The sequence below is a fragment of the Drosophila kikkawai genome, chromosome 3L (assembly GCF_030179895.1).
Source record: "Drosophila kikkawai strain 14028-0561.14 chromosome 3L, DkikHiC1v2, whole genome shotgun sequence".
NCBI classification, from domain to species: Eukaryota; Metazoa; Arthropoda; class Insecta; order Diptera; family Drosophilidae; genus Drosophila; species Drosophila kikkawai.
The window spans coordinates 11,567,229-11,591,784 of NC_091730.1; the positions used below are offsets into that span (position 1 = coordinate 11,567,229).

The 24,556-nt window shown below is 40.5% G+C and overlaps 4 protein-coding genes across 15 annotated transcripts in view; 1 reads left to right on the forward strand and 3 right to left on the reverse strand.

Annotated features, from left to right (window-relative positions):
• The window catches only part of sif (still life), a 100,630-nt gene extending 95,051 nt beyond the window's left edge, over positions 1–5,579 (reverse strand). For 4 of the 7 annotated variants that reach the window (XM_041775296.2, XM_041775295.2, XM_070284851.1 and 1 more), the window contains exons 1-4: positions 5,469–5,579; positions 4,722–4,915; positions 4,524–4,642; positions 204–402 (exon numbers count right to left, since the gene is read on the reverse strand). In XM_041775296.2, the coding sequence (XP_041631230.1) occupies positions 204–402; positions 4,524–4,642; positions 4,722–4,915; positions 5,469–5,575 (619 nt within the window). In that variant the 5' untranslated portion in view covers positions 5,576–5,579. Of the gene's footprint in view, positions 1–203; positions 418–4,523; positions 4,643–4,721; positions 4,916–5,468 lie in introns of all 7 variants that reach the window. The other 3 variants (XM_041775293.2, XM_041775292.2, XM_041775294.2) reach the window with 3 other exon arrangements.
• Positions 5,580–5,678: 99 nt separating this feature from the next.
• On the reverse strand, positions 5,679–15,108 carry LOC121502224 (uncharacterized). 6 transcript variants are annotated; one of them, XM_070284854.1, is made up of 3 exons: positions 14,769–15,108; positions 7,951–8,813; positions 5,679–5,795 (listed from the first exon to the last, which is right to left on the reverse strand). In XM_070284854.1, the coding sequence occupies exons 2-3, from the start codon at positions 8,014–8,016 to the stop codon at positions 5,697–5,699; spliced, it is 165 nt and encodes a 54-aa protein (XP_070140955.1). In that variant the 5' UTR covers positions 8,017–8,813; positions 14,769–15,108; the 3' UTR covers positions 5,679–5,696. The 6 variants fall into 6 exon arrangements, with proteins under 6 accessions (XP_070140955.1, XP_070140954.1, XP_041631234.1 ...); XM_070284853.1 differs by lacking the exon at positions 14,769–15,108 and adding an exon at positions 13,275–13,350; XM_041775300.2 differs by lacking the exon at positions 14,769–15,108 and adding an exon at positions 9,600–9,835.
• Sse (extra spindle pole bodies like 1, separase) lies at positions 10,689–13,269 on the forward strand. Its single transcript, XM_017182809.3, has 6 exons — positions 10,689–10,847; positions 10,920–11,115; positions 11,173–11,644; positions 11,710–12,069; positions 12,123–12,747; positions 12,912–13,269. Exons 1-6 carry the CDS (start codon positions 10,775–10,777, stop codon positions 13,091–13,093), a joined length of 1,908 nt encoding a protein of 635 aa, XP_017038298.1. The 5' UTR covers positions 10,689–10,774; the 3' UTR covers positions 13,094–13,269.
• A 561-nt stretch (positions 15,109–15,669) lies between the features above and the next one.
• On the reverse strand, positions 15,670–18,474 carry lin-28 (protein lin-28 homolog). The gene is made up of 5 exons (XM_017182810.2): positions 18,007–18,474; positions 16,547–16,674; positions 16,327–16,475; positions 16,117–16,267; positions 15,670–16,054 (listed from the first exon to the last, which is right to left on the reverse strand). The coding sequence occupies exons 1-5, from the start codon at positions 18,068–18,070 to the stop codon at positions 15,983–15,985; spliced, it is 564 nt and encodes a 187-aa protein (XP_017038299.1). The 5' UTR covers positions 18,071–18,474; the 3' UTR covers positions 15,670–15,982.
• Positions 18,475–24,556: the final 6,082 nt, after the last annotated feature.

Genomic DNA, 24,556 nt, shown 5'->3' on the forward strand with positions numbered 1-24,556 from the left:
GTGGATCTGGTCGCCTAGTCGCTAAGCTCGGAGTATTGGAGTTTTTTTTTGAGTAGTTTCGAGTGGCAAAGGAAAAGAAAAAAAGGCTTCAAAGGGGCGGCCCTGCTTACACACAGGACTTGGCTTTGTTTTGCTTAGGGAAAACTTGGACTTGTGTGTGTGTTTTTTGTAGGTCTTTTGTAGTAGTTGTAGTTAGTTCTCACCTCTAACACGGGGATCGGTTCGCAGGCGCGCATACTGCTCCGCGGACATGCAGGTGCACTGGGGCTCCTGGCGGACGCGCGACGGCGACGCCGGAGTGCTGAGTGGCTTTCGCTTGGCCTTCACCTTGCCCTTGCCGGGGGGGTCCAGTTTCAGCGAGTACGACGACGAGGCCTTTCGTGAAAATTTGAAAGAAGGCGACTGTAAAACGTCGCACTATCATTAGGTTAGTTGATTGGGATAACAAGGTTCTGTGTGTGCGGTTTCTCCTCTTTTCTACTCAATCTCTCTCTCTCACTGTCTCTCTCTCCTAAGAAGGAAGCTCTCTCGGGGGAGAATTGAAGCCCAGGCCCAGGCTGAGATCTGAGGGATCAGCCCGGCGAAACTGGCGTGTCAGTGTTAGATAGTTGTGTGTTCTGAAATATCTTAGAGAACGTCTAAGAGAGCAGCAGTAGTGGTACATATAGAAGGTGCAGGAAGAAGAGTTCTAAGATTGAAGCTTGACTTTAAGTGCTGAAAGCCTTTTTCTACAATATCTAGATAGTGAAAGCGGATATAAGAAATATACGGTTAAGGATACGGAGTAGTTTCGATAGCATTAGAGTAGCAGTGTGTGTGTGTGGGGGACACAACGAACATTTTCTTGGATAGTTATAGTTTTAGTAATATATTTATTTTGTATTTAGGATCTCCGAATTATCCTCTAACAGCGCTCGGCGCAAGTTAATAAGTGGTTCTATATAGCCATTGACTTAGCCTAACGTTAACATTTGCTTTTGATTATACAAACTTGATTCTAGAATTCCATTTTGATTTGGCTTTTTGGGGGGGGTTAACTCTCAACAATTTATTGTAAGCATGTGCGTGGCTTGGGTATATATATATATATAGAATATATATCTAAGTTCCTTTAGCTTGGATTCGATTTGGTTTCAGAAACCTCAATGGAAGCCGCCTTCGAGGCGATAAATGATGCTCCAAGAATATATCTTTCACTAACTCTGACTCTGTCTAACTCTAGCTCTCTCTGGAGTGATACTGGTTTTGATTTTTGAAAATTGTTTCGATTCGTAAACCGCCCACTGGCATGGGATCTGGGAGTGGGAGGGGATTGATAGGGATATTGGGTTCTGGGTCGGGTTCGGGATCGGATTAGGGCTCGTCGGAAACGGATTGTAGGGGATAGGTAACGGTATTGTAGTAGAGGATACGTGCGATTGTTTTAAAGCGTTTTGCGTTTTTCTTTTGCATTTTCATTTGTACAATTCCATAGTTTTATTTATACATTATTCATATATCGAATTTGTCGTTTGTTCAATTAAAAATTTTAAGTTCATTTCAATTTACACATTCATTTAATATTTTATATTTAATATTTTCAATTGTTTCGTAAATTTTGTTTTGATTTTGGTTTATGGCACACGTGAAATGCAAACGAATCGATTTGAAAATATATTTATACATACATAAATATATATTTAGAGTTAAATAAAATTATTGTTAGAGATAATAAAAGCATTTCGAAGAGGGGGGAAAACGGGGTTCATATATAGAATAGATTTCAGAGAGAATCATGGTGTACATTCAGAATGTTTATTATTCGGGGTTATTTGGTATTGTTGTTGTAAGTTGAGTTGTTGTTGAGTTTTGTTTGTTGTGTTTTATATATATATATTATTTTTTTTTTAGCATAAATTTCGAAAGAAATATCCGTCGGTTTTTAGGTATCGGTTGTTTTTGAAAATGTTTCGAATTGAAGTACGAAATGAAATGCATTAAAAATGAAATATTTCGAAGGATTTTTTCAGTATTTTGAGTTTGGCGTGTTTCGATAATGATTTCGAAAAATGATTAGAAGAGAGAAAAAGAAATGAAAGAATATATAATATAAATATATTTAACAAATTTTAGTGTGTGTGTGGGTGGTGTGTGTGTCGTGTGTGTGTGTGGTGTATGTGTCGTGTGTCTGTCTGAGTTCGGTGTCGAATGTTCGGTTTTATCGGATAGTTTCCGCTGTTCATCTTTGCACTTGGATGAGTCACATTTACAAATGAGTCCTGGGACCGGTAGCTCCAGGTGAGCACCGTAAGGTGAGGGTGGAGCTGGGGTGGTAGGGTGGTTCATAGTGGCAGTGGATTGGTGGACACACATAGAGCAGAAAAGTTACAACAAATACGACACTCATTATGTTCGGTGTGTGTGTGTTTTCGGTGTACACTTATGGAAGGATCTTAAACTCATGCCCAGTGACCGTGGAACAGAGGATGGAACGAACAGAGATTCTTAGAGGGGAACTACACATAGTTAAACTTTATCTTTCTTTCTTTCTCTCAAAGGACAGGAATTAGTTGTTGGCTGTGTGGGTGTACACTGTGAGAAGAAATAATATGAAGCGATACTAACGTATTTTTTTACAATGTAAGATACCTGCAACAAATGATGCGCAAAGTAAGAAAAGAAAACGAAACAATTATTAGACTTGGCTAGTCCAGACAGAGCATGTTTGACTACATAATATTAGAGTCTATATATTAATAGGCATATGTGGTGGGCGTGTGTACATAGATGGGGTTTGAGTTGGAGTCTGAGGTGTGGTTCTTGAGATGGCAGGTCAGAAATTAAGTTCATATTTTAATTGTTTACAATTTTGTATAGCAAGAACTGAGGTTGTTATTTACAATATTTTTAGATTTATTTACTTTAAATATATACAAGATCTTGGGTTATTAAAAAGGCTTTTAACGGACAGAAACTTCTTGAAATCTCAAATTTTTTCCTCAATTTCTGACTATTTCTTAATGAGTTTTCCCTCAATTGTTTTTCTTCCAGTGCATGTCTTTGTTTTTGTGCTGTGTGTTGATATATGTGTGTGAGTGTGTCTCTACATTTATACTACAATTACTTTACTTGGCCAAATTTTTATAGGGTTCAACTAGTAACCAAGAAAAAATGCACATAAAACTAAATAGAATTAAAAAAAAAAAAAAGAAACAAGAATTTGTATCAATTTTCAGCAAACCAATTTATATAAAATCGTCAGGTTTTTATCAACTAATTAGCGAGTACAAGGAAGAGTTATGTTTTGGTGCGTGTCTCTGTGAGTTTCGTTGATTTAGGACGAGTGACGATGACGGTGACTCGGTTTATGCGTTGATTTTAACAAAGTTAATTCATCTATTAGCTCTTTTAAATTTTTATTAAATATATTTTCAGATCTTAAGAGAGCTTCTAATTCCCATTTAAATATTATTTTTTCCCCTATTTAATTATTTAATATAAGTTGGGACATTTATTTACTGTTTTTATATGTGATTTAAGGCTGTTCCTGATTTTTGAAAAAGGCAAAATCATGAATTTATACGTGAAACTTTAACAATATATATTTCAATATTTTTTTCCACCATTTAATTAATAAATATTATTTAGGAAATTAATTTAACATTTTTAGAAGTGATTTATAATCTTAAATAATATTTAGAAATGGCAAAATCCTAAATTTATAAGTGAAAATTCAGCTAAAACCTTTTTAAATATTATATTTCCCCATTTAAAAATTAAACTTAATTTAAATTGTATTTTTTATATATCAAAATAGAGCCTGATTTTTTTTTTTTTTACTATTTCAGTAACTTTATGACTTTCCCTGGCATAAACTTTGTGTGTGACTGTGACAATGACAGTGACCGTGACTCTGTGAGCGGCGAATGAAGAGCTTAATTATGATTTCATCTTCAGATTTGGTCGAGTGCTTCGGCTGCACCGAACCCAGCGATTGATTATGGATGTTTTTCGAGTACACAGATAGGGAGAAGTGTGTGTGTGTGTTTTGTGTATGCAAATCAAACATCGACTGGCTCTCAGCCCTAAGCATCATTGGCATCATCATAATCACCAGTCATCGCCATCGCCAGCATCTTGGAACTCTCGTTGTCTTGGTGTGTCTGAGTGTGTGAATGTGTTATGTGGGTGTATATGCTTGGGTGGTTGGTTCTTTGGTTTCTGACTTGGTTCGGTGGTACTTGGTACTTGGTTCTGGTTCTGGTGGGGATGGTGGTGGTGGCTCAGCTGAGTGCTCCAGCTGGCGGGCATGATTATAGCTCGCCGCCAGACCTCTGTTAGTGTTGCTGTATTAGTTGGTGGGTGGCTGAGGTTTTTCGGTATCGGTATCAGTTGAGGTTGGTTTGAATTTAATTTCGATTTTGTTTTTTCTTTGGCTGTTTTTTTTTTTGTTTTTTTTTTTTATCAAATATATTTTTGACGCTTTGTCGCATGTTTTTTTTTTTAAGGCTGGGCTTGCGGCCAGACCGTAAGAGAATACTTACACAGCACTCGCGGAACTGTTTGGCATCGATGGGCGACGTAAAGTTGAGGCCCCAAGTGTCGTTGGTCATGGGGTCCTTCCAGTAGACAAAACATTCCGAGGCCTGGCCAATGCGTGTGCCTAGAAAGGAGATGGAGGATGGTGGAGTGGGAGATTGCTGGGGCCTGGGTGCTGGAGAGTTGGAGCAATGTGCACTCACCTGGCTGCACAAGTCTCACATCGAGTATCTTGTCCACCTGACTGTTGTACGCGGTGATGTGAAAGATGCACTCGGGCGAGTCCTGAATGCAGGTGATGTTCACAGGAACCAAATCCTCGGACACTTGTTGCCACTTGACGGTGCCGGCGCCACTGGCGGACACATGGAAGACCTCAGCCCACAACCTGAACGAACTATCGTTGGTTAATTAAGTTTCAACAATGGATTGGCAGTTGTTGTAAATCCAATTTGAATTTTAGGATTTGATTTGGTGCACCGAACAATAGATTTTTTTTTTGAAGGTTGGGTTTTTGGAGAGGAAAATTGGGAAAACAAAGAAACGCATTGTTGTTATAGTTGGTTGGTTGTTGTAGTTGTAGTTGTAGTTGTTGCAGTCGTAGGTAGGAAGGAAAAGTTGAAGCAGGATACATTTGGTTGTAGTTGTAGTTGTTGTGACATCAATTTGTTGTGTGTGGTTTTGAGGTGTTTATATATATATATTTTTTTTTTCGATTTTAGTAATCATTTTTTTGTGAAAGAAAGAAAAACCAGAAGAAGAACACAATTAGTTGGTTTGGAAAAAAGTTATCGAAAGAGCGAATTCAATTGTGGTTCAGTTGTTGGTAGTGGCGGTTGATGATGGTTGCTTTTAGCCCCGTTTCGGCAGTCAAGGGACAAACAAAAAAAAAACCGATTTGTAGTCAGTCGGGTCGGCGGATAGGAGTAGAGTTCAGCACCCGGACGCACCTCAGTAGATGGCCATCGCGGCGGCGGGAACTCTGCCAGGGCGAATCCTCGTAGCGATAAGCCTTGCGCATCAGCGGGGCACAGGAGCAGCTCAGTTTGTTACCCATGGCGCAGTTGGCGCAGCTCGCCGCAGATCCTGTGGTTAGAAGATCGGAATAACAGTTAATTTGTGGCTGAATTTGGGGGTAAATAGAAGGATGTCTTACCTTTACCAGAGGCACCCCGATGTCACCACATACCGCTCACGTCCGCCTGCGAAAGCGCCTGTCCGCGGTTCAGCGACTGAGATCGCTGGTTGTGCCGATGGCCGTGGTAGCGACTTCCGCGCTGCAAAAGAAAAGCAAAGAGATAAATGTTAAGTGAGCGGCTTAATTTAGTTTTGAACCTTTTAAATATATATTTATTTTATAAATAATCTCAGCTACATTTAATAGACATTTTGCTTTAATTTCAGGAAAATCAAGTCTAGGGTAGATCGTCAACTGCTTATTGGGCACTAGAATTCAGGTGAGTCCTAGCATCGGTTAGGAGTAGTTATAATTGTGCTGATAATTTCAGAAACCTATTATATTTTATCTCCATTATAACATACACATTTCCAACTTTATTATCTCTATGTGAGCTGCTTTACATTTTTCAAAATATATGTGCCAGCTATAAACTCTTTAAAGATCAGTCCCAGGAAATGCGGACAACTCAGTGGGCAGGCGTGTAATAAACACAGTTTTTAGTTAACTTTAAGCCGTAATAAATTGTTCAGATACTCGATGAAGGCTGCACAGCAAGTCTCAGATCTCAGATTGAAGCGTTGAAGCAACCCACGCCGCGGTTTATTATCATCATCCAGCCAGCCAGCCAGACCGAGAGGTGCGAACGCTGGTGCAGCAACATTTCCACTTCCATTTCCACTTCCCCCTGCTGCCGCAAAGAAAATCGGCTGTGTGTAGGTGTCAAAAACAAAAGCGATGCATAACGATGTAAGGCGGAAAATGTGCTTTGAAGTTTTGCTTTTGATTTAGATCAAATTTTACTGATGATTTACTTGGACACCTCCATCCACGAACACTGAATGCAATGCAAAAAAATAAAATCCGAGGTGAGATATGGGGAGCACTATTTATTTTTATGCGGATTAAATTTTATAAATAATCAAAGTCTGGCACATATGTTGGCCACATTGTTAGCACACATTTAGATTGTTATAAAATAGATATATATATATATATATATATTGTACATATATTTATTTATATAGCTATTTTTGTTTACATCGGTCGGCCTAGACACCTGTTTCACGAAGTTGCCGGCTCGAATTGCGGTTAACGGAACTCAAAAAGGCCAAAACAACATCACAAATGCACGTCGCGAAGTCAACTAACGAAAGAAAATCGAAATCAAAACGAATTTTCATCTCACAGACATTTTCGCTCTCCGATCTCCAATCTCTTGGCGTCTCAAGAGCACCACTATGACGCCCACATGGAGCTCTCAGTGGTCGCTCAAGAGATCAGGTCACCAGAGAAATATGCTCGGAAGGCACATGAAACATGCGATCATCAAGTGGATCATGGGAAGCGTACCTCAATCGGTATCCGGCAGTGGGGAAGCATGGAAAATGGGGGAAATGGGACTGTGCTCTCTCTGTTCGCGTGCTGACTGACTTTTGGCGCACGTGTTGTTGTCGAATTTATTTTTAAAATCAATCAAAAGGCGCGGAGAGCTTCACTCTTGTCGCTCTTGCCGGGAAATGCAATGGGGATCGGAAAAGGCCTGACACAAATTGGGGGCGATGAGAGACACGGCGAATGGGATCATCAAGTTGTTGACAATATTAGAGGGCATTTTATGGATACTTTCTGGTGAAGAAGCACTGGCACTTGTTAGAAGAACTATTTTTTATGGCTATTTTGTATAAGTTGTCTGTGTTTGGCAAAGATTTGTTTTTATTATGCTTTTGGTCATTATTTAGACTTTAATAAATAGTTTTCTAGACAATACTAAATGAAGTAAGTTTGCTTTGGTATTTATGCAGTGATTTTAGGGATTTCAAATCCAGTTAAAACCAGTTAAGAATTATATGTGCACCCAAATGAGATTTTCAGTGAGATTTCTAAAGCTGATTCCCCATGATTTTTATGGAAAATTGACCAGCAAAACAATTGCAGTTTGCCTTTATATTAAGAATGTAACTAAACAACCGCAACCATTTAAAAAACCTCTTCATGTGAGAAAAATAAAAACATGTTCCTAAAAAAGTATTCTTCTTTTTTATGCTTAAATATAGAAAAACATTTTTATGAGTGTAGAAAAAATAGATGCTCTCAAATGCTATTCACCTAAAATGAACCATAGATATGGCGGATTTTATGACTTTTTAAATACTATTTCGTTTAAAAACTTTTGTTTTTCTAACGTTGTTTGGGGAATTTATGGATGGTAATTAAGTTTTTTTTTATGTAGTAGATATATAGATAATACACACCTCCACATGGCCCCAGCCATCGGCGTTCATTTTGGCGGCTGCCTCGACACTTTCCTTGGCGCCCATTGTTTTGTTTGTGAGTGCTTAAGATCGCGTTCAGTTTGGTTGATGTTTTCCTATGGAAATTGTATCGCTATTCGCGTTTTCTCTTTTTCTTGTGTTCCCCCTTTTCTTTTTTGTGACGGCCCTTTAAGTGCTTTCAGGATTCGGGCAGCTGTCAGATGTTATTTATTTTGGGCACCAGCGAAGGACCAGGAGCGTCTGCGTTGTGAATCCGGTCAGGAGTCCTGCTCGTGGACCAGGCTCGACTCGGTTCAATGTATAAATATTGAGCGGATTGACGTTGACGTCGTCACACAGACACACATACACTCGCCCACAAAGGACCTCTCTCTTGCTCTCGCTCTCTGTCTCTGGGCGAAGGAGCAAGGGATGCTGGGCCGTTGAAGGCGGCTTTCAATCGACTTTCGTCGGGTTGAAAGGCGTGCTGACGTTGAAAGCAGTTAAATAATAGAACAGGAGCATGTCCTGCCCGTCGTATGCGTGTGTGTGTGTGTGTGGTATATCCTGCTGGTATGTCCTGGCCTATATGGCGTATACGCGTCGGTGTGGCGAGATTATTATTTATGCAGCAGAATGTTCTTGCTGATGCTGCTGCCTTTTCCCTTGTCTCCTCCTCTGGAGGCTTCTATCCCTTTGTTTGTCCTTTATTTTCGTTGTTTTGTTCGCCTTGTGTTTTTTCTTTTCGTTTCTTTTTTTACAGTTTTTCACTTGGTGCGTATGATTAAGTTTTGTATAATTTCAGTTGATATTTTCTCGGGTGTTTTTTGGTTTTTATTTGTTGTTTTCTCTAGTTGAAGAGCCTAGGATGAAGAATTGATTTGGGATTTAGCAGCCTTGTTGTTTTATCCTTTTTGGCAACGCCTTTTGCAGCCCACCGAAAAAAAAAAGCGTAGGCGTGCTCTCGTCGATTTTTGGAAACCAATTTCGAATGCTATTCAAGGATCACTTTTCACTTATTTTTGGGGAAATTTTCGGTGTGTTTTCGAGTGATTTTGATTGTGAAACTATTCGGGTTTTTCGTTTTTTTCCCCCACAAAAGCAGCAGGATGAAGGCGCTGTGTATATTTTCGTGTAGCCAAAATACCTACAAAACTTGACGAAGCCCCCAACGAGATGTTTTCACTTGACGAAGCGGGAGAGGAGCAGAGCAGAGCGGATAAAGAGCGGCCAAAGAGAGCAAAGTGGAGCAGGAGATGAGCGTCAGCCGAAAATTGCACCCCCCCCTTTCTCTCTCGCCTGCGCGCCCCCGAACATATATTTTAATTTCGATTTCTTTCTTGCTTCTTCCTCCTCCGTCGTTATCCTTTATTTTGTATCCCTCTTCTCGGCTCCTCTTCGCCTCTGTCCCTAAGTGTGTGTGTGTATGTGTGTGTGTGGGGCTTAGCTTAGAGGTATGTGCAGTGGCTTTGACCCCCCTTTCGACCCCTCTCTGGCCGACGCTCTCGCCTGCTGCTGCTGCTGCTTCTGCTACTGCTGCTGCTGCGTGTGTGCCTCAAAAAAGTTGCATAAATCACCACACCTTAATTTACTTAAATGTCGTTTTTCTTGCCCGTTTCTTATGGGTTTTTAACGTGTTTTATTCATACTCGAATCTGGCCTTGTGGGCGTTATATTTTTCGTTTTCAACGCGGCACAAAAGTATGCTACACTTTTTCTTGGATATCTTGGATTTTTATGAAGGAGTAGGTTAGGTTGTGCTTTTTGGGTTTTTATTTGGATATTTCTGTGGTTTTCTGTTATTGGGTTAATGGTTAAAAGCTTTATTTTGTTTAGGCTATTATTATTATATATATTTTCAAGCAGGAAAAAAGCGACACAACCGTCGACGTCGACTTCGAAATTCGTTTTGAGACTCTCTGCCATGCAGAGGGATGCTGCGACGCCGGCTGCGACGCTAGCAGCGACAGCGACGACGCTGCAACTGTTGGAATGTGTGCCACACACACACACATACCAGCACGCACACCCACACACACACATACCATTTTCTGGGGTGGCTCTGGTTGTTGTTTTTGGCCATTTCATGTTACATGTGCGCGCTGCTGCGAAAGTTTTAATGTCTCCCCAATGCACGCGCCTGTGTGTGTGCGTGTGTGTGTTAATGTAATATTAATGTTATAATTTGCTAGGCGGAAAGGACAACGAACGTGCCGAGCGCTAAGAGGACATCAATAATGCAGCCAAAAATATAACGGGGTATGCGAAGGGGGTGGTCTAGAGGGGGGGTGAGGTTAGATAGGGTGTGGGTGGTGGGTGGGGCTGGGTTGGTGCCGTTATTTTGCCGAGCATGCCAATTAGGGGCAGACTCCCTCCATTTTCCAACACTGGGAAAAGTTCGAGTCGCACGTTCCACATGCCACAAAGTAAAAGTGAAAAGCAACATCAAAATTAATAAGTAGAAAGGATGCTGACGCCGGCCGAGCAGTCGCAGTCGCCGTCAGCGTCGCTGTTTTTAACGAGAGAGAGCCTAAGGAGGAGAGAGAAAGACAGGATAAGTGTTCCTGCGCTGTTTCAATATTTAACGAAGCCTTCGTTCAGTCAAGACAGAAACCAGTTAAAATATTCTCAACCCATCTGGCAACGTCAAAGCCATGGGCCTTTTTAGTGGGACCAGGGGAGTTATATTGCAAAGTATGGCAACTCTAATCGCTCGATTGGTCGCCTATCGTTATCGCTTAAGAACAAACAAAAAACAAAAACAAAAACGACGCCGCCACAGTTTAAAAAGTAAACAATTAAAAGAAAAGCTAATCTGTAGGAAATGCTGGTGTCCGGGGGCAAGGTGCAGAAGCAGGTCACCTATCCCAGCAAAGATGTGGGCCCCGTGGCCAAGGGTTAGTATGAGAAATTAAGGTTTTATCCCTACTTCTGCGGTCTTAACATTACCATGTGTTTTTGATTTGCAGAATATAATTTACTATGCGCTGAAGAAGAGTACCGCAATGGCAATGTGGAGCACTCAATTTACTACCAGGTCAGAGCCCAGTTCCAGTCCACGGATCTGCGATACATCACCGAGGCGGAGGATCTGGAGAAGCAGCGTCCTACAACGGCGCAACTGCTCAAAGTGGCCTCCCAACAGGAGAAGAAAGACTTTAAAAGGTATTCAACTTGATAGAAACTTTAAAAAACTAAACAAATGAATAACCTTTTTGTTAGCAACAAATTCCTGCAAAACACCATCAAGTACCTGCAGAAAAAGGAGCTTGAAAACCCACCACAAAAGTTGGCTAAATATAACCTCGAACATCTGGACTTCCTAGAGGATGTAGAACAACCCGCGGAAGGTCTCAGGCGCATCAGAAACATTTGCCAACGCCTGCCCGACGAGTGGTGTGTCCTGCAGCTCTGCAAGAGCTTCAAACCCGCCACCACCTACTCTGTTTTCAATGAGATTCAGCCCAGCGCTGGAGCTATATATCTCTCGCTGCTCCGCCACTGTCGCAGCCCCCAGTTGGGACCCATTTGTCTGCGTTTTGCGGGTGGCAATTTGCCCAAACTCTTTCGGCAGTACAGCACGGTAGTGAACAGATTCCGGCGAGTGGTCACTGTTGATCCTCAGAATATGAAGGGCAAGGAGGCCAAGCAGAAGTACTGGGAGGAGCTCGATGCCTTTTCTGTGTTTTTAACAGTGAGTAGTTCAGATTTATAAAAAAACAGCATTAAAATTAAATGAAATCCCCTTCTCTTTAACAGCAACTTGTTTCTGACCTAAGGGACACCTTCGCCCCCTATAGGTTCATGTTCTTTGGCAAACGCTACGACTGCAGTGCTGTGCACAGGCAAACCAAGATCATTAACCATCTGGTGGATGACTTTTGCCTGGCCAACAAATGGACCAACCACCAGCGTGTTATATTATCCCAGGCGGCTCTGCATGCCAATCGGCTGGATGCCGCTGAACTCAAGCTCATTTGCCATGAGATATGCCCTCGCCACAAGAACACCCAGGCGGTGTATGATATGCTCAAGGGTTTCGCCAACGACTGGAAGCAGCTGGAGGAGCGCCAGAAGCTGGTGGCCAAGAGATATCCCACGATACTTGTGGTGGATGAAGTAAGTCTTTTAGATTTCTTCAAATTTGTAGCTAATTTCTCACATTTTTACAGCGCCTGGACCATTTTCATTGGGAGCAACTGCTTACAGTCCAGGAGTTCAGCCGGGTCAAGTCGCTGCACTGCCTCTGGCGTTTGTTTCAGCAACACAAAGCCGATATCAAGCATGGCTATTATACAACGACCATACAGCAGGGCATGTGCGTAATTAATCCAGATGGAGATCTGGCGAACTCTGGCCGCAGGCTGCGCAGTTTCTTCGAGTACTGGCTCTCGGATTGGCAGCATCTCTTCGAGACCGTGCCCACCGAGAAGGTGATGGTGCAGCAGGCCTATCAGACAGATTGCTTTGTGTATGCTGGCCATGGCTCTGGCCTGCAGTATGTGAATGCCAGCCTGATTTGCCGGGCTAGGGTACGCAGTGTGGTGTTCCTATTTGGCTGTGACTCAACCCGAATGCTGGGCACGGGACTATATAGTGCTTTGTATGGAGCTCATGACTATTACCATGGGGCTTTGAGCCCCTCGGTAGTGGGCACTCTGATGCCTGCGTTGGACGGAAATATGGATACTATTTCGGTGACCATGCTGAGCCTTTGGCTTGCTCCTGGCAATAAGCAAGTGATACCCTGGACCCACATTGATCGTGCCACCTGGCTTAAAAAGGGAGTTATTAAAGGTAGGAATAACCACAGACAATGTGGGTAAAAACTAGAAAAAAAACGTATTCCGAAGACAAGAAATTTAAGCCATAAAATGTGTTAAATAAAATATTAAATTTTTAACTCAAATTCATAAATATTTTTAACTAAACTCCCAAAAAACTCCTACTTTTTCTTGCAGGCAAAGACCAGGAGAACACGCCCTTGATGAGCCAACAAAACAAATACCATCTGGGCAGCCTGTGCTCCATTCTCTCGCTGGTGCAGCAGGGCAAGGTGGAGCCGAGCATCTACAACTCTTGCATTTATGTGTGCCGAGGCCTGCCTGCCTGGAATTTGGCCGTGGAAAAGATGCCTTTCTAGTTCAATTCGTGTTGTTTTTGTTAGCAAAAAAGGAAAGCCATGTACAAAAGTCTGTTTTAATTGAACTAATTCATTCAAGTGGAAAGTAAGGTGCATGTAAAAGTATTTATAACACTCAGAATCGTAGGAATAAACCAATACACTGAAAAAATATATTATATGTTAAGAAATAATTACTTACCTTTGTTTTATTTATTAAATGGAAGAGCGACTGATGTTTTCTTTGGGTTTAGTTTGGCACTTTAACTTGCAGTTTCTTTCTTTACAGTTTCCTTTTGTATTTTTTAGTAAAAGTTTTTAGTTTTTAACGTGTTTTGGATTTGTACATTGTGTTGTTGTAGCTTAGATATTTTGGAACTTTTAACCGTTCATAGTTTAGTTTAGTTTAATTGCTTTTTTTCGCTTTACTTGAACTCGAACCATGCCAGAGACTAGAGACAGAGAGTGTAATTCTTACGTTGCCTGTGCAAGAACAAGGAGTGAGTAACGTTAATTTCAATGCAATCCGTTATGTGGGTGGGGTGAGGAGGAAAAGCATAAAAAATAGTGAGAGTGAGAGTGAAAGTGAGGTGCAGTCACAGAGAGAGAGAGTAAGTGGAAACATTGAGATTGTTTTTAAAAAATTGGAATGGAATTTTCAGAAGATAATTGAAACCGAGGAGGAGAGGTTTATCCAGAGCCATGGCCTCGGCTTCGGTGAATGGCCAAGAAACGCCCAACTATTTATTTGCTCGCACTCGTTTGTCGCCCCATTCGCTCTCCAAAAACGCGACTCATCTCATCTCACCTCGCCTCGCCTCGCCCTGTTCCCGTTCCTGCTCGGGTTGCCCTTTTGGCAACGAGCTTTTCCCCCCCTTAGAACCTGCGGCGACCTCCAAGCAAACGCCCAGCATCGGCATCGCATCGCATCTACTTGACCTACTAACAGGCTGTCGCATTATGACACACATTCGTTAATTAGGCCCAACCCTAGGCCATCGAAAAATAGCAAATCCACACAAACCGAATCTCCTTTTTGGAGCCTAAGCGAATCATCATCGAGCACGCGGCGTATGCGTAATATTCGCACCGATTTGCATGCGCTTCAGACACACCTCGTCGACGACGACGGCGGCGGCGTGTCCCTATTTATGGGTTACCAATAGCTGGGCTGGGCTGGGCTGGTGTCCTTCGGGCTAATGTCTCAATGCCGTGCCCAGCTGGCCATGTGTGCGAGTTAAATCAAATTAGCACCCAAGGGGGCCAACAGCAAGCAGAGTCGGAACCAAAGGTGCATGCCACACCTCCCACTCAAAAGGAAGAGCAGGGAGCAGGGAGCAGGGAGCGGGTAGCAGTGACAGGGAGCAAGGAGCGGGAGCAAGGACTGTGCTAACATAACAGGAGACAGCGTCAGAAGGAGGATATTACATAACAGGCGCTGCCCATGTAAATCTGGTTGTAAATTCCCAGCGAGCGTTTGTGTGCCTCTGTGTGTGTGTGTGCGGCGTGTGCTTTTGTGTGTGTGGCTTGCCCCAAATGAATGTGCGATGACGTTGACGTTGACTATTGTTATTGTCAGTTGTTGTTACTGCTGATGCTGATGCTGCTGCTGCTGTTTTTATTATTGTTTGCTCTCAGCCAGCCTTAACGTTATATTCATTCTACTATTTTCTAGCAGGTATTCATCTCATTTTACTCATTTCTTTGTGTGTTAGCCTTGAACTCGAGGCAAAACTTTTACTTTTTATGCGCAAAAAAATGTATATTTTACAAATGTTTATGATTTATTTAGTTATACGTTTTTTGAATGGTTTTAATTGGTTTTTTTGTTGTTGAAAATTTGTTGCTGAAACGCTTTGTTAACTTTGTTGAAATTCTTTTAGTTGTCTAAGTTATTGTTTTTGCTTTGATTTGTTGTCCTTAATTTGTTTCTTTTTAAATGGTTTATGTTATATATATATTGTTTTTTTTTATATATTTTTCTTTTATGGTTATAAGATGTTGTAAATGTAAATTCCGCCGCGTTGCACACAACAATTCTCTGGCAGAGATCAACTGAGACTGAGCCCGTTTCTGGCTTTAGGGCCTCGCATAAGCAGTTGCATCCTCTTTTGGGTATCCCGCTCCTTTGGCTGCTCCTGCTTCCGCCTCCTGGCGAAGGACACTCTGCTTTTCGTGCCCGAGAGAGAGAAAAAAACGAGCCCGAACAATGTAGCAAACCGTCGAAACCACAACAAAAACAGCCAAAGGGCCAGGAGGAAACCCAAAGAGAGAATGTCAGAGAGAGAGAGAGCCGGGAGAGCTGAGAAAAAAGGCAGGACAGTACAGGACCTCTTCCTCCCCTTCTGCTTCTGGCCATGTCCTCGCCTAATCTTTTTGTTGTTGCTCACTCTGTTTCACTTTCGGCTTACAATGATTCTGCGTTTTCATGGTGATTTTGTTGTTGCCCCCCGGAAAGCTTCAATGTTGTCAGTGGCCACGTGACTCGTAGCCTGAGCTTTCTTATCAACGTCGAGCTTTAAGCTGGATCTAAGGGATGAGAAAGCTTTGGCTTCCAATTCATAAGCCAAGGGATACTTTCTAGCTAAATGCCTTTACTTGTACTTGTACTCCAGTTAAAAAGCCTTAGTGGGTAGCTTAAGACCAAGAGGATATGCCTGAGCTTAGCTTAACTTAATTTGGGGTGGCAGTGTTGGGGCGTAGTCCTCCTTCTTCTGGCAACCTTCATCCTTCATCCAACCCCCTTTTAATATCTAATGCACTTAAACGTAGTAGCTAGTTTTGTTGTACGTGGGTTTCTTTGATTTGATGCGTGTGTCTCTGTCGTTTTTGTACTTGTCAAAGAAGTTTGTAACTTCCAACTACCAACCAAGGATCCTTCCTCCTCCTCATCCTCCTTTAGCCACTTTCCTAGGCGGTGGCCTCGCTTTTTCCCTGACTTCCGGTGCTGCTGGTGTTCTCGCTATTGCTGGGAGTTTGCGCCTGCAACGAGGTTTAAGTCCGTCATTGATTCTGGGTTGCTAATCACTGATCTGGTTACTCACCACATTCCGGTGCGGACAGTCGGCGTGGAGATGGTCCTCGCCACGGCATCGATGGCAGCGCTTTGGCTGCGGACCCAAGGCGCATTCGGAGGCAATGTGATTGGCGAACTCCCCGCAATTGTAGCAGCGCATGCGACGAGTCCTTCGGTTGCTGTGGGTAGAAGGAGAGTTAGTTGGATTTTTTGGAGGTGTGGTAGAGGAGACTGTTACATTCGTGGCCTGTAGGTGCTGCCGTGGCAGCTCTCGCCCTGCTTGCCGGACACCCTGGTGGCCTCCAGTCCGCGGGCCGTACGCTGACACTCGAATTCCACTTCCTCCTGCTCTCCTAATGAACGGAAGCCCGCCATTTGGATGACACTCTGCAAGTTATTAATTATTAAAAGCAGAAAATAAGAAAACAGGATAATTCATTTGAAGAACTTGAACCCACCTGATGCACAAACACCTCCTGGCCGCCGTCGTTGGGCGTAAGGAAGCCCCAGCCCTTGGCCACGTTGAACCATTTGCATTTGCCCAGGCGCACACAGCCGCATTCCTCTGCAGGACTCGCAGGATTCCCTGGGGGAAAACAAAAGTAAAAAATAGATAAAATAAGAAATGAAAAGGAAACTTGAGTTCAGGCCTCAATTCGATATCCTGTCTGGGAATCCCTGCTCCTGGTTTTGTTATTCAAATGAGCCTATGCCCAGAGGCATCAGGAGTAGCAGCTGAAGCGCTCGGTGTGCCATGTCCTTGCCCCATTTGCCGCGGGGCAAGTTCAACTCGGGTTTGGGCTTAGATTGCGATCCCCTCCTGCCCCTGCCCGCACAACACACACATTGAGCAAACAGAAGAAGACGAAAAACAGGTTTCGTTGTTATTTTAAAGACACATAATATTTGGAAATAGCTTTTAAAAGAGCGGAGTGGATTCATTCCATTATCTGAGCCAAGGGGCTCATCTCACTCACTCACACACGCCCGCCCATTCATTCGGGTTCATTCATTCATTCATAAATTGTTTTCACTTCACGTTGCCCGCCGCTGCTCGTTCCCATTTCGCTGGCCGCCTGCCTCTATCTTGAACTCGCACTCGTAGTATCGCTCGGATACAGATACTCGTACTCGCAGTGCATTCTCATGCTGGCTTATCTGAAATCAAAAATTCTGTCTCTGCTTTTCTTTTTGGGGGTTGCTGGGCATTTTCTAGGTCGCTCTCACTCACATTTTTCCCCCGCTGCTGAATGGAATTCCAAGATCTGGAAATTCTTTAGCGTGTCTGATAAGAAGACTAATTGAATGAAAATCTTGTAGGGCCACCACCAGTGCCAGTACCAGTATCCTTAAGGTTGTTTGTCCTCCATTCTTATAGGTAAGTTGCAAACTGGTTTCCCTCCATTCAATTAGCCCTGTAAATCTTGGAGATCTAAAAGATTCTGCCTCGAAAACCTCACTGAACTGCAAGTAATCCCCATCCTTGTGTTGTGTGTGTCCTTGATCGAGCCTAACAAGGGTTGGGCGGTTGACAAATGTCGGTCAGCATTCGATTTGCCAGGGGGTTGATGACACCTCCGCCTCCGTAGTTTATATACACCGCATTTGCCAATAAAAAACCAAATCAGCGAATGGCAAAAACAAAACAGAAACCCAAAGAACTGCGCAGTATATATATAAAAAAAAATAAATAAATAAAAAACCCAGACAAAAACAGAAACAGAAAGAGCAACAGAAATATTAGGGCGATCGCATAGCCAATCAGCAGCGACTTTGATAAGATTTCGTGTTGAATTTTGTTGTCGCTTTTTATTTTGGAACACAAAACGAGTTTCGGGGCACACGGGGGAGTGTGATTGACGTCTGTATATAATTGAATTGGGATTCGTTTTTGGATTCGGATTCGCTCCACACAAACCTGGCACCGATGACGTTGAGCTCCTTCTCTCCAAGCCTACAAGTTCGTCCTGCAAGTTTTCCATATTTTCTTGTATTTCGTTTCTTCCTGGTTGGATTGTAGCTCTAACAATTTCCTCGTTTTTATTTAAACTTCACTTCAAGTGCATGGTTTTCCAGCCGCCACACATGTAGATACAGTTGCACACTCGCCTTTGTATCTGTATCTGTAACGCTCACCGCACTCGCACGCACTCACGCACACAGATACTTCTTAAATTTTTCGATTTTCTATATAATTTTCAGGGGAAAACAAACGCTGCCGCTGCGCACGACGCACTTCGTCACACTGACTCCGCGTTGCGTTTGACTATTTCTAGGAAGGTCGCCGCAGACCCGAAAATGTTTAGCTCGCAGTATCTATATCTTCAAAACAATATTCGAGTCTACGGCGAGCGTGTGCTGTGTGCTGTGCGAGTGAGCGTGGAAAACGCCGAGCGGTTGAGGGTTGAGTGGATTTCGGCCGACTCGATCCGATTCGTTTCGAGTTGAGTTGGGTTGAGTGGATTTTGGCCTAGCACACGGAAATGTATCTGAAAGATACTCTACTTCTACGATCGGAGTGGGGAAATACTGAGCGAGAGAGCGCTAAAATTTATCTATGATAATGTCGAGCTCATACGTATTCTTATTTGTAGCTGGCACTGTGTGATCTGAACGCATTTCAGGATACTTGAACCATTTAAACTGTTATACACTCCAGATTCCATAGTTTAACTTTATCTATAAGCTTAGATTTTGGTCTAAGAAAATTTTATAATTTTAAATATAAACTTCAGACAACTGTGGCTCGAAACTGGAAACCTTAACAGAGTCATGGGATTTTCCTAAAATAATACAGAAAATCTATAAACTATAAATAGAATGTATAATTTTCTTTTTAAAATTTCTTGATAATATTTCTTATATTTTTGTAATTAAAATATAACTTTTTTTTTTATATTGTTTCTTTATTTATTTATTTAATTGATTTATATATTGATTATTTATTTATAAATTTATATATTGTTTTCTTCTTTCACGTATAGTTCCTTTATTAAAAATATATATAACTACTCTATCTTTATATTTCACTCAAACTTTAAGTTTTGTACATAAAACACTATATTATTACCTCACCCCTTAACTGCGTCCCTCTGATAGGCAGATCCCTCTTCCTGTGAAAGACTTCCATAAAAAACTAGCTCTTCTGATTGGTGATTGCCAAAAAACAGTGCTAAAAAACTGCACTGCAACTGGCGGCGGCGGCGGCCTGCAACCCTCGTGTCAGACGCGTGGCAAGCAGCTGGACGGCTGAGATGCATTTCCAACCCTCACGGTCATCAGCATGCCTGATCCCGATTCATATTCCTCTATCGATCTCGATCCCGGCTGCTGCATTGTGCAACTTTTATTTGCGAACGCCGAACCATCCTTCCTCCCTTGCCGCTTGGCTGCAATTAATTTCGGCACGTGCCCCGCTGGCATGTCGAATCGATGACCAATGCCATCCGATGATGATGACAGCCGATCCGAGGGCGGAAACTGTAGCGAAAATCATAAGGATGCTGCCGAAGGGAGGTGCTGTCCGCTGCACCCCCAAAACTCACATCAAATGCACATTTTGTGGTTTATAAAACTTCCGAAAACGGAGGCTATTTTGAGAGAAAAGGTGCTTTGATGGGTAGAATTACAAGGAATGTTTTTCTAAAATAAACACTAATTAGTTCGTTAAAATGTTAAATTAGTATGAAATAATTTGGTATATTGTATAAAACATCATATACATTTTTTAATGAAGTGTAAAGCTAAGTTTTATATATATTTTATATCTTAAATTCGGTATTTTGTATATCCTTGAAGTTTGCCCTAAGATCATGATATTGAATCAAATATATATCATAACTAAGCCAAAAAAGCATCAAATTCAATTCGGAAAGCTTTTCTGTGTTAGTTTTTAATAGGTTAACAAATCTGTATACTCAATTTAAAATTTTAAGAAATCAAAATTTTGTTCAATTTTTCACAATTTTAATGATGTAACCCCTTATCAAATTTTGAAAAAATCGAAAAAAAAATTTTTTCTTTCGGACATGGCTAGAAAGATGCGCCTGCTTATGCTGATCAAGAATATATATGATTTATAGGGTCGGAAATGATTGCTTCACCAAATAAAATAAAAATACTCTAAAAAATAGACCTGAAATATTTGAATTCTTTACAAGTTTACATTGCAAACTTCTAACTAAAATTCTAAAACCCTGAAAAGATATAATAATATTTTACCAAATATGGAAAACTCTATTTTAATGCATGCATACGTTTAAAACTGGTAACATGAAGCCATAAATTGATGGCTCAACTCGATGAAAAGTCTGGGAAATCCCAGCGGGCTGCTGCTGCTTGTGATGCTGAGGGGTCAGCGAGGGTCAGTTTGATTTTTTATCAACAGTAAATAAATGCTAAAGAACCCAAAACAATGTAGCGAACCAGCTGTAATCAATATTTTGCCTCGCTCTCCACCGATCCTGAGCCGGTCTCAATCCAATGGCCAGTGGTCGAAGGACAATGCCGGCCAGTGGACAAAGGACGAAACGAGAGCAAAAGTGCCCATAAGGGATGGCAGGCGGCAGGCACTCACATGCACATAATTGGAACAGGATTAACAAGGCGTCCCGCTCGTGGTCCTCGGCATTCGCCGGGAATGCAATTTGCGTTGGGGAAGTGCATTGCCGGGCATTGTCCGAGGGTCCGCGAGGATCGAGGCTCACGGAGGACGGGGGTGCCATGAAAATAATCCGCTTTGTGAATAAAAACGTTGCCAAACAGAAATCAAGGCTGGTCGCATGAAAATGAGGAAAATTCTATGCAAAATCGAAGGGGAGGATTGTGTCCTGTTTGGGGGGAGGGGAGGATGGCTATGCATTCGCTCCATTTAGCCATCCATGTGGCATATCCGCACAGCACGCGTTTGACCCGACCTGGCACCTCGTTTTCCTCTGATTTTTCCTCTTTACTGTGTTTTTTTTTTGTCTTGCGATAATCAGGATAGTTTTTTTTTGTTGTCAGCTTTTTATGCGTGAAACGCACACAATTTGCATGTCCTCCGGGGGGGTTAACATGTGAGAGTTACCATTGCACAGTGGTGGCGCCCATAGGCCAAAAATCAAAAAAATTATTTCAACAAATATGTACGAAAAGTAGAAAAATCGTCTCTTAAATGTCCAAACTTCCTTGTGTCATACCAGATTTTTTTGAAAATCGAACAGGACTTTCTAAAAATAGAATTAAAGATGTGAAGACGTGTTCATTTGCAAAGCGCAGCTACGCGCATCGCGAATGTTTCACAACGAAACCGAACTTTGAAGTGGTCCGGTCGTTTATTACGTGTCTAAATTAATATTTTTTGTAATGGGTTTTGAAGTTCAAGGTATTTTCTATAAAATGAGACACAATTTTATATATTAATAATAATTATTGTTTTCATTATATTAATGTGAAATAATCATGTTTTTTGCCAATATTTTGAACGTATTTTTTATGTTTAGGTAAATTTATAGTTGTGACCCCACAAAAATCTACAGTTCATATGTATGCCAATGTGTTTGTCGAGCTTTTAAGGTGACAAATGTGAAAAAAAATTTTGCCGAAATTTGCCTATGTGCCTATAATCTTAAAAATACTAACACAGGTGAGGGTAAGGTTTTTAATATTTTTTTCTCGTATTTTTTTTTTTTTTTTTAAATAAAGGTTTAATATCTTATAAATATTGTGTGAAAGTTTTACATCGATTATTAAAAAATTGACAAAGTTATGGGTAGTTGAACGGAGGTCGTTTGGTGTTCGTTGTATGAGTATCCCAAAGTTTAACTCGCTCTCCTGAAAAATGCCATTTTGAAAATGGGTGTACACGATAACTTAAAAACAACTTAACCAATCGGTTTGAAATTTTGAATATAACTTTTTAAATTAACTACACAGATACTCACGTTAAGCTTTTTAAAATTTTTAATTTTAATATATATTTTTTTTAACAAGTTAACTTAATTTTTTAGGCAAAAATTCGGGTGTTGATTTATAATTTTGATCAAAAATAGGGAAAGAATTTTAAAAATAAAAACGTCATCTGGGTACCTTGGGGCACTTATTCTTTAACGAATGCAATAAATTATTTTGATATCGGATGTTTTTGTCGACAGTTCGGATGTACACCGAAAACAAACTTTTTTTTTTTGTGGGACTTAAGTGATTCGCTATTAGTCGTAGGCCTGTAAATATTTTTTAATACACAAATTTAAAAAAAAAAATGGTTTATATGTTGAGTTATTATATGGTATTTAATTCATTAAGCTAAATTCAGCCGTTTCGTCACAACATTTTTTTGAAAAGTGGGCAGTTTTGCACCGAATTAACCTTACACCCCTTTAGCTGTGTACTTTTGTTGCTAGACAAATAAAATACACAATATATAAATTTATAATTTTTTTTTCAATTCTGGGCACTTATATTTCACCAACTTTGTCATTAAGAGATAAAAAAATTTAGTTTTTGACTTGGAAAAAAAGTTTTATTTAAAATTTTGTATGGGAGCTATAAGATATAGATATCCGATTTTAACCAAATTTAGTAAGAATGCATAAACTTGTACCAAACATATAATCTGTGAAATTGGTTAAGATATTTTGAAAAACAAAAAAGTTTTTCATACTAAATGTTGATTTTTAACATATTGTTTCTATGGCAGCTATATGATGTAGACGTGCTATATAGGCAATTTTTTGTAGATATACTTAAAACATTTTTCTTGATTTTTGGTGTAAATTTCGTAACGATTAATCAACTAGAAGTATTTTTGGCCGCGTCTCCATACAAGCCCAACCACTGTGCATTGAAGTGCCCTACTTTCATTGTTGATTGACATGTGATTGATGTTTCCATTTGCAGTGACAGGCCGTCAAAGCCCAGCAGTTGGTCAAAAGGTGTGGGGAATTTAATACATTAAGCTTAGGGAACTTGGATTAATTAAAAACTAAAGAGAGAAAGATGTATGTTTTTAAATCAAGAAAATAACAAAGAAACCTAAAAAAGACTAAAGTGCCAAGAGCACCTTAGGGAACCCCTTAAAGTATACCTCTATTTCTTAACTAAATCAAAAAGAAGACCAACTCCAAGCTCTTTAGTATGAAATATTTTTGTATTTATTCATTCTTTTCGTACTGTTATTAATTGTGATTCTTTAGAGATATTTTATAGAGATATTTCATATATAATTAATAGGAATTTAAGTTGCATTCAAATAATTAGATAATTCTTGTTTTCCGCTTGATTTTTCCTTTTTTATTTTTTAGATGTCTCGCATATAATTGGCGCTTAAATAGGCATATAGTCAATTATTTCGTTTATTGTGGTTTAAGAGGTGACCGATATATAGGCGTGTATATATCTGAGGCTCGTACAAATCAACATTATATTTTCTTTTCAAGAGGGCTCAAACAGAAACTCAATCTCCATCTCGAATATAAAATGATTATTCTTAGGTGCAATTTGCAAATAAAATTCGCTGCGTTTTTGTTGTTGTGTTCTTTTTCTCTAATTTTTAATTATTTACGAGAACCAATTTTGTACATTTTGTGTATATGAGAGGGATAGAGAGAGAGATAGAGAGAAAGATAGAGAGAGTGAGTGAGTGGGGGGAAACAATCTCATACGACATCCTTGGGTACGTATGCATAACAGAGGCTCTACATGATTTATATAGGGCTGAATTATAGATAATTGTAATTATATAGATTCATACATTTGAAATATTGATTTGCAATAAAGGTATACGATAGACTTATTGAATATATAATGGAATATATATTTGGATTTGATTTCTAGAATTGATCCTTGAATCATTTGTGTGTTCTTGTGTCTGTGTGTGTGTGGGTGAGTGTGTGTTTGTGTTCGACCTAAATCAGAGTCACTTATAACACTAAGAAGCAGTCATTTATTCTCCATTTAAATTTACGTTGTGTCGTCACGTTACTTGAATCCTGAAACAGATTTCAATTACTGTACAAAGTTGGGCGCTTTAACCATAGGCCATCGGTTGTTCGTCTATATAAATAGCTATAGCTATAGCTCTCTACGACTACGTATGTATTTATGTAAGTGTGCTTTGTATAAATATATATTATGTATATATATATATATCTATATGCCTAGATCCGTATCCATATCCGGTCGTAATATATTACAATGCTTGCTCAAACAAAAGGTTCGGTAAAATATATGTATATATATATCGAAATGTCTGGGGTTCCTTGGGTGTGTTCTATGCGTTACGAGTATATTGTATATTAGTAATTCATTCAGTCTCACAAATAGGAAAGTATTATGTATGTCACTTATTTTAGTAGATTTTTGCAAGTCGATGAAAAAAATAGAGAAATCAAAATCAAAGAAATATTGCACACAATAAGAATGTATTCATAAATAGATGATTGCACAACCAACATATGTATGTGAGATTAAAACCAAACGAGAAATAA

Coding starts and splice junctions, on each gene's coding strand:
- LOC121502224 (XM_070284854.1), bottom strand. CDS start 8,016: ATGGGCGCCAAGGAAAGTGTCGAGGCAGCCGCCAAAATGAACGCCGAT. Junction 5,796..7,950: donor ATGGCTGGGGCCATGTGGAG/GTGTGTATTATC, acceptor TTTCTTTTGCAG/CGCGGAAGTCGCTACCACGG.
- Sse (XM_017182809.3), top strand. CDS start 10,775: ATGCTGGTGTCCGGGGGCAAGGTGCAGAAGCAGGTCACCTATCCCAGC. Junction 11,645..11,709: donor CCTTTTCTGTGTTTTTAACA/GTGAGTAGTTCA, acceptor TCTCTTTAACAG/CAACTTGTTTCTGACCTAAG. Junction 12,070..12,122: donor CGATACTTGTGGTGGATGAA/GTAAGTCTTTTA, acceptor ACATTTTTACAG/CGCCTGGACCATTTTCATTG.
- lin-28 (XM_017182810.2), bottom strand. CDS start 18,070: ATGGAAAACTTGCAGGACGAACTTGTAGGCTTGGAGAGAAGGAGCTCA. Junction 16,476..16,546: donor AGGAGGTGTTTGTGCATCAG/GTGGGTTCAAGT, acceptor AATAACTTGCAG/AGTGTCATCCAAATGGCGGG. Junction 16,055..16,116: donor ACTGTCCGCACCGGAATGTG/GTGAGTAACCAG, acceptor ACCTCGTTGCAG/GCGCAAACTCCCAGCAATAG.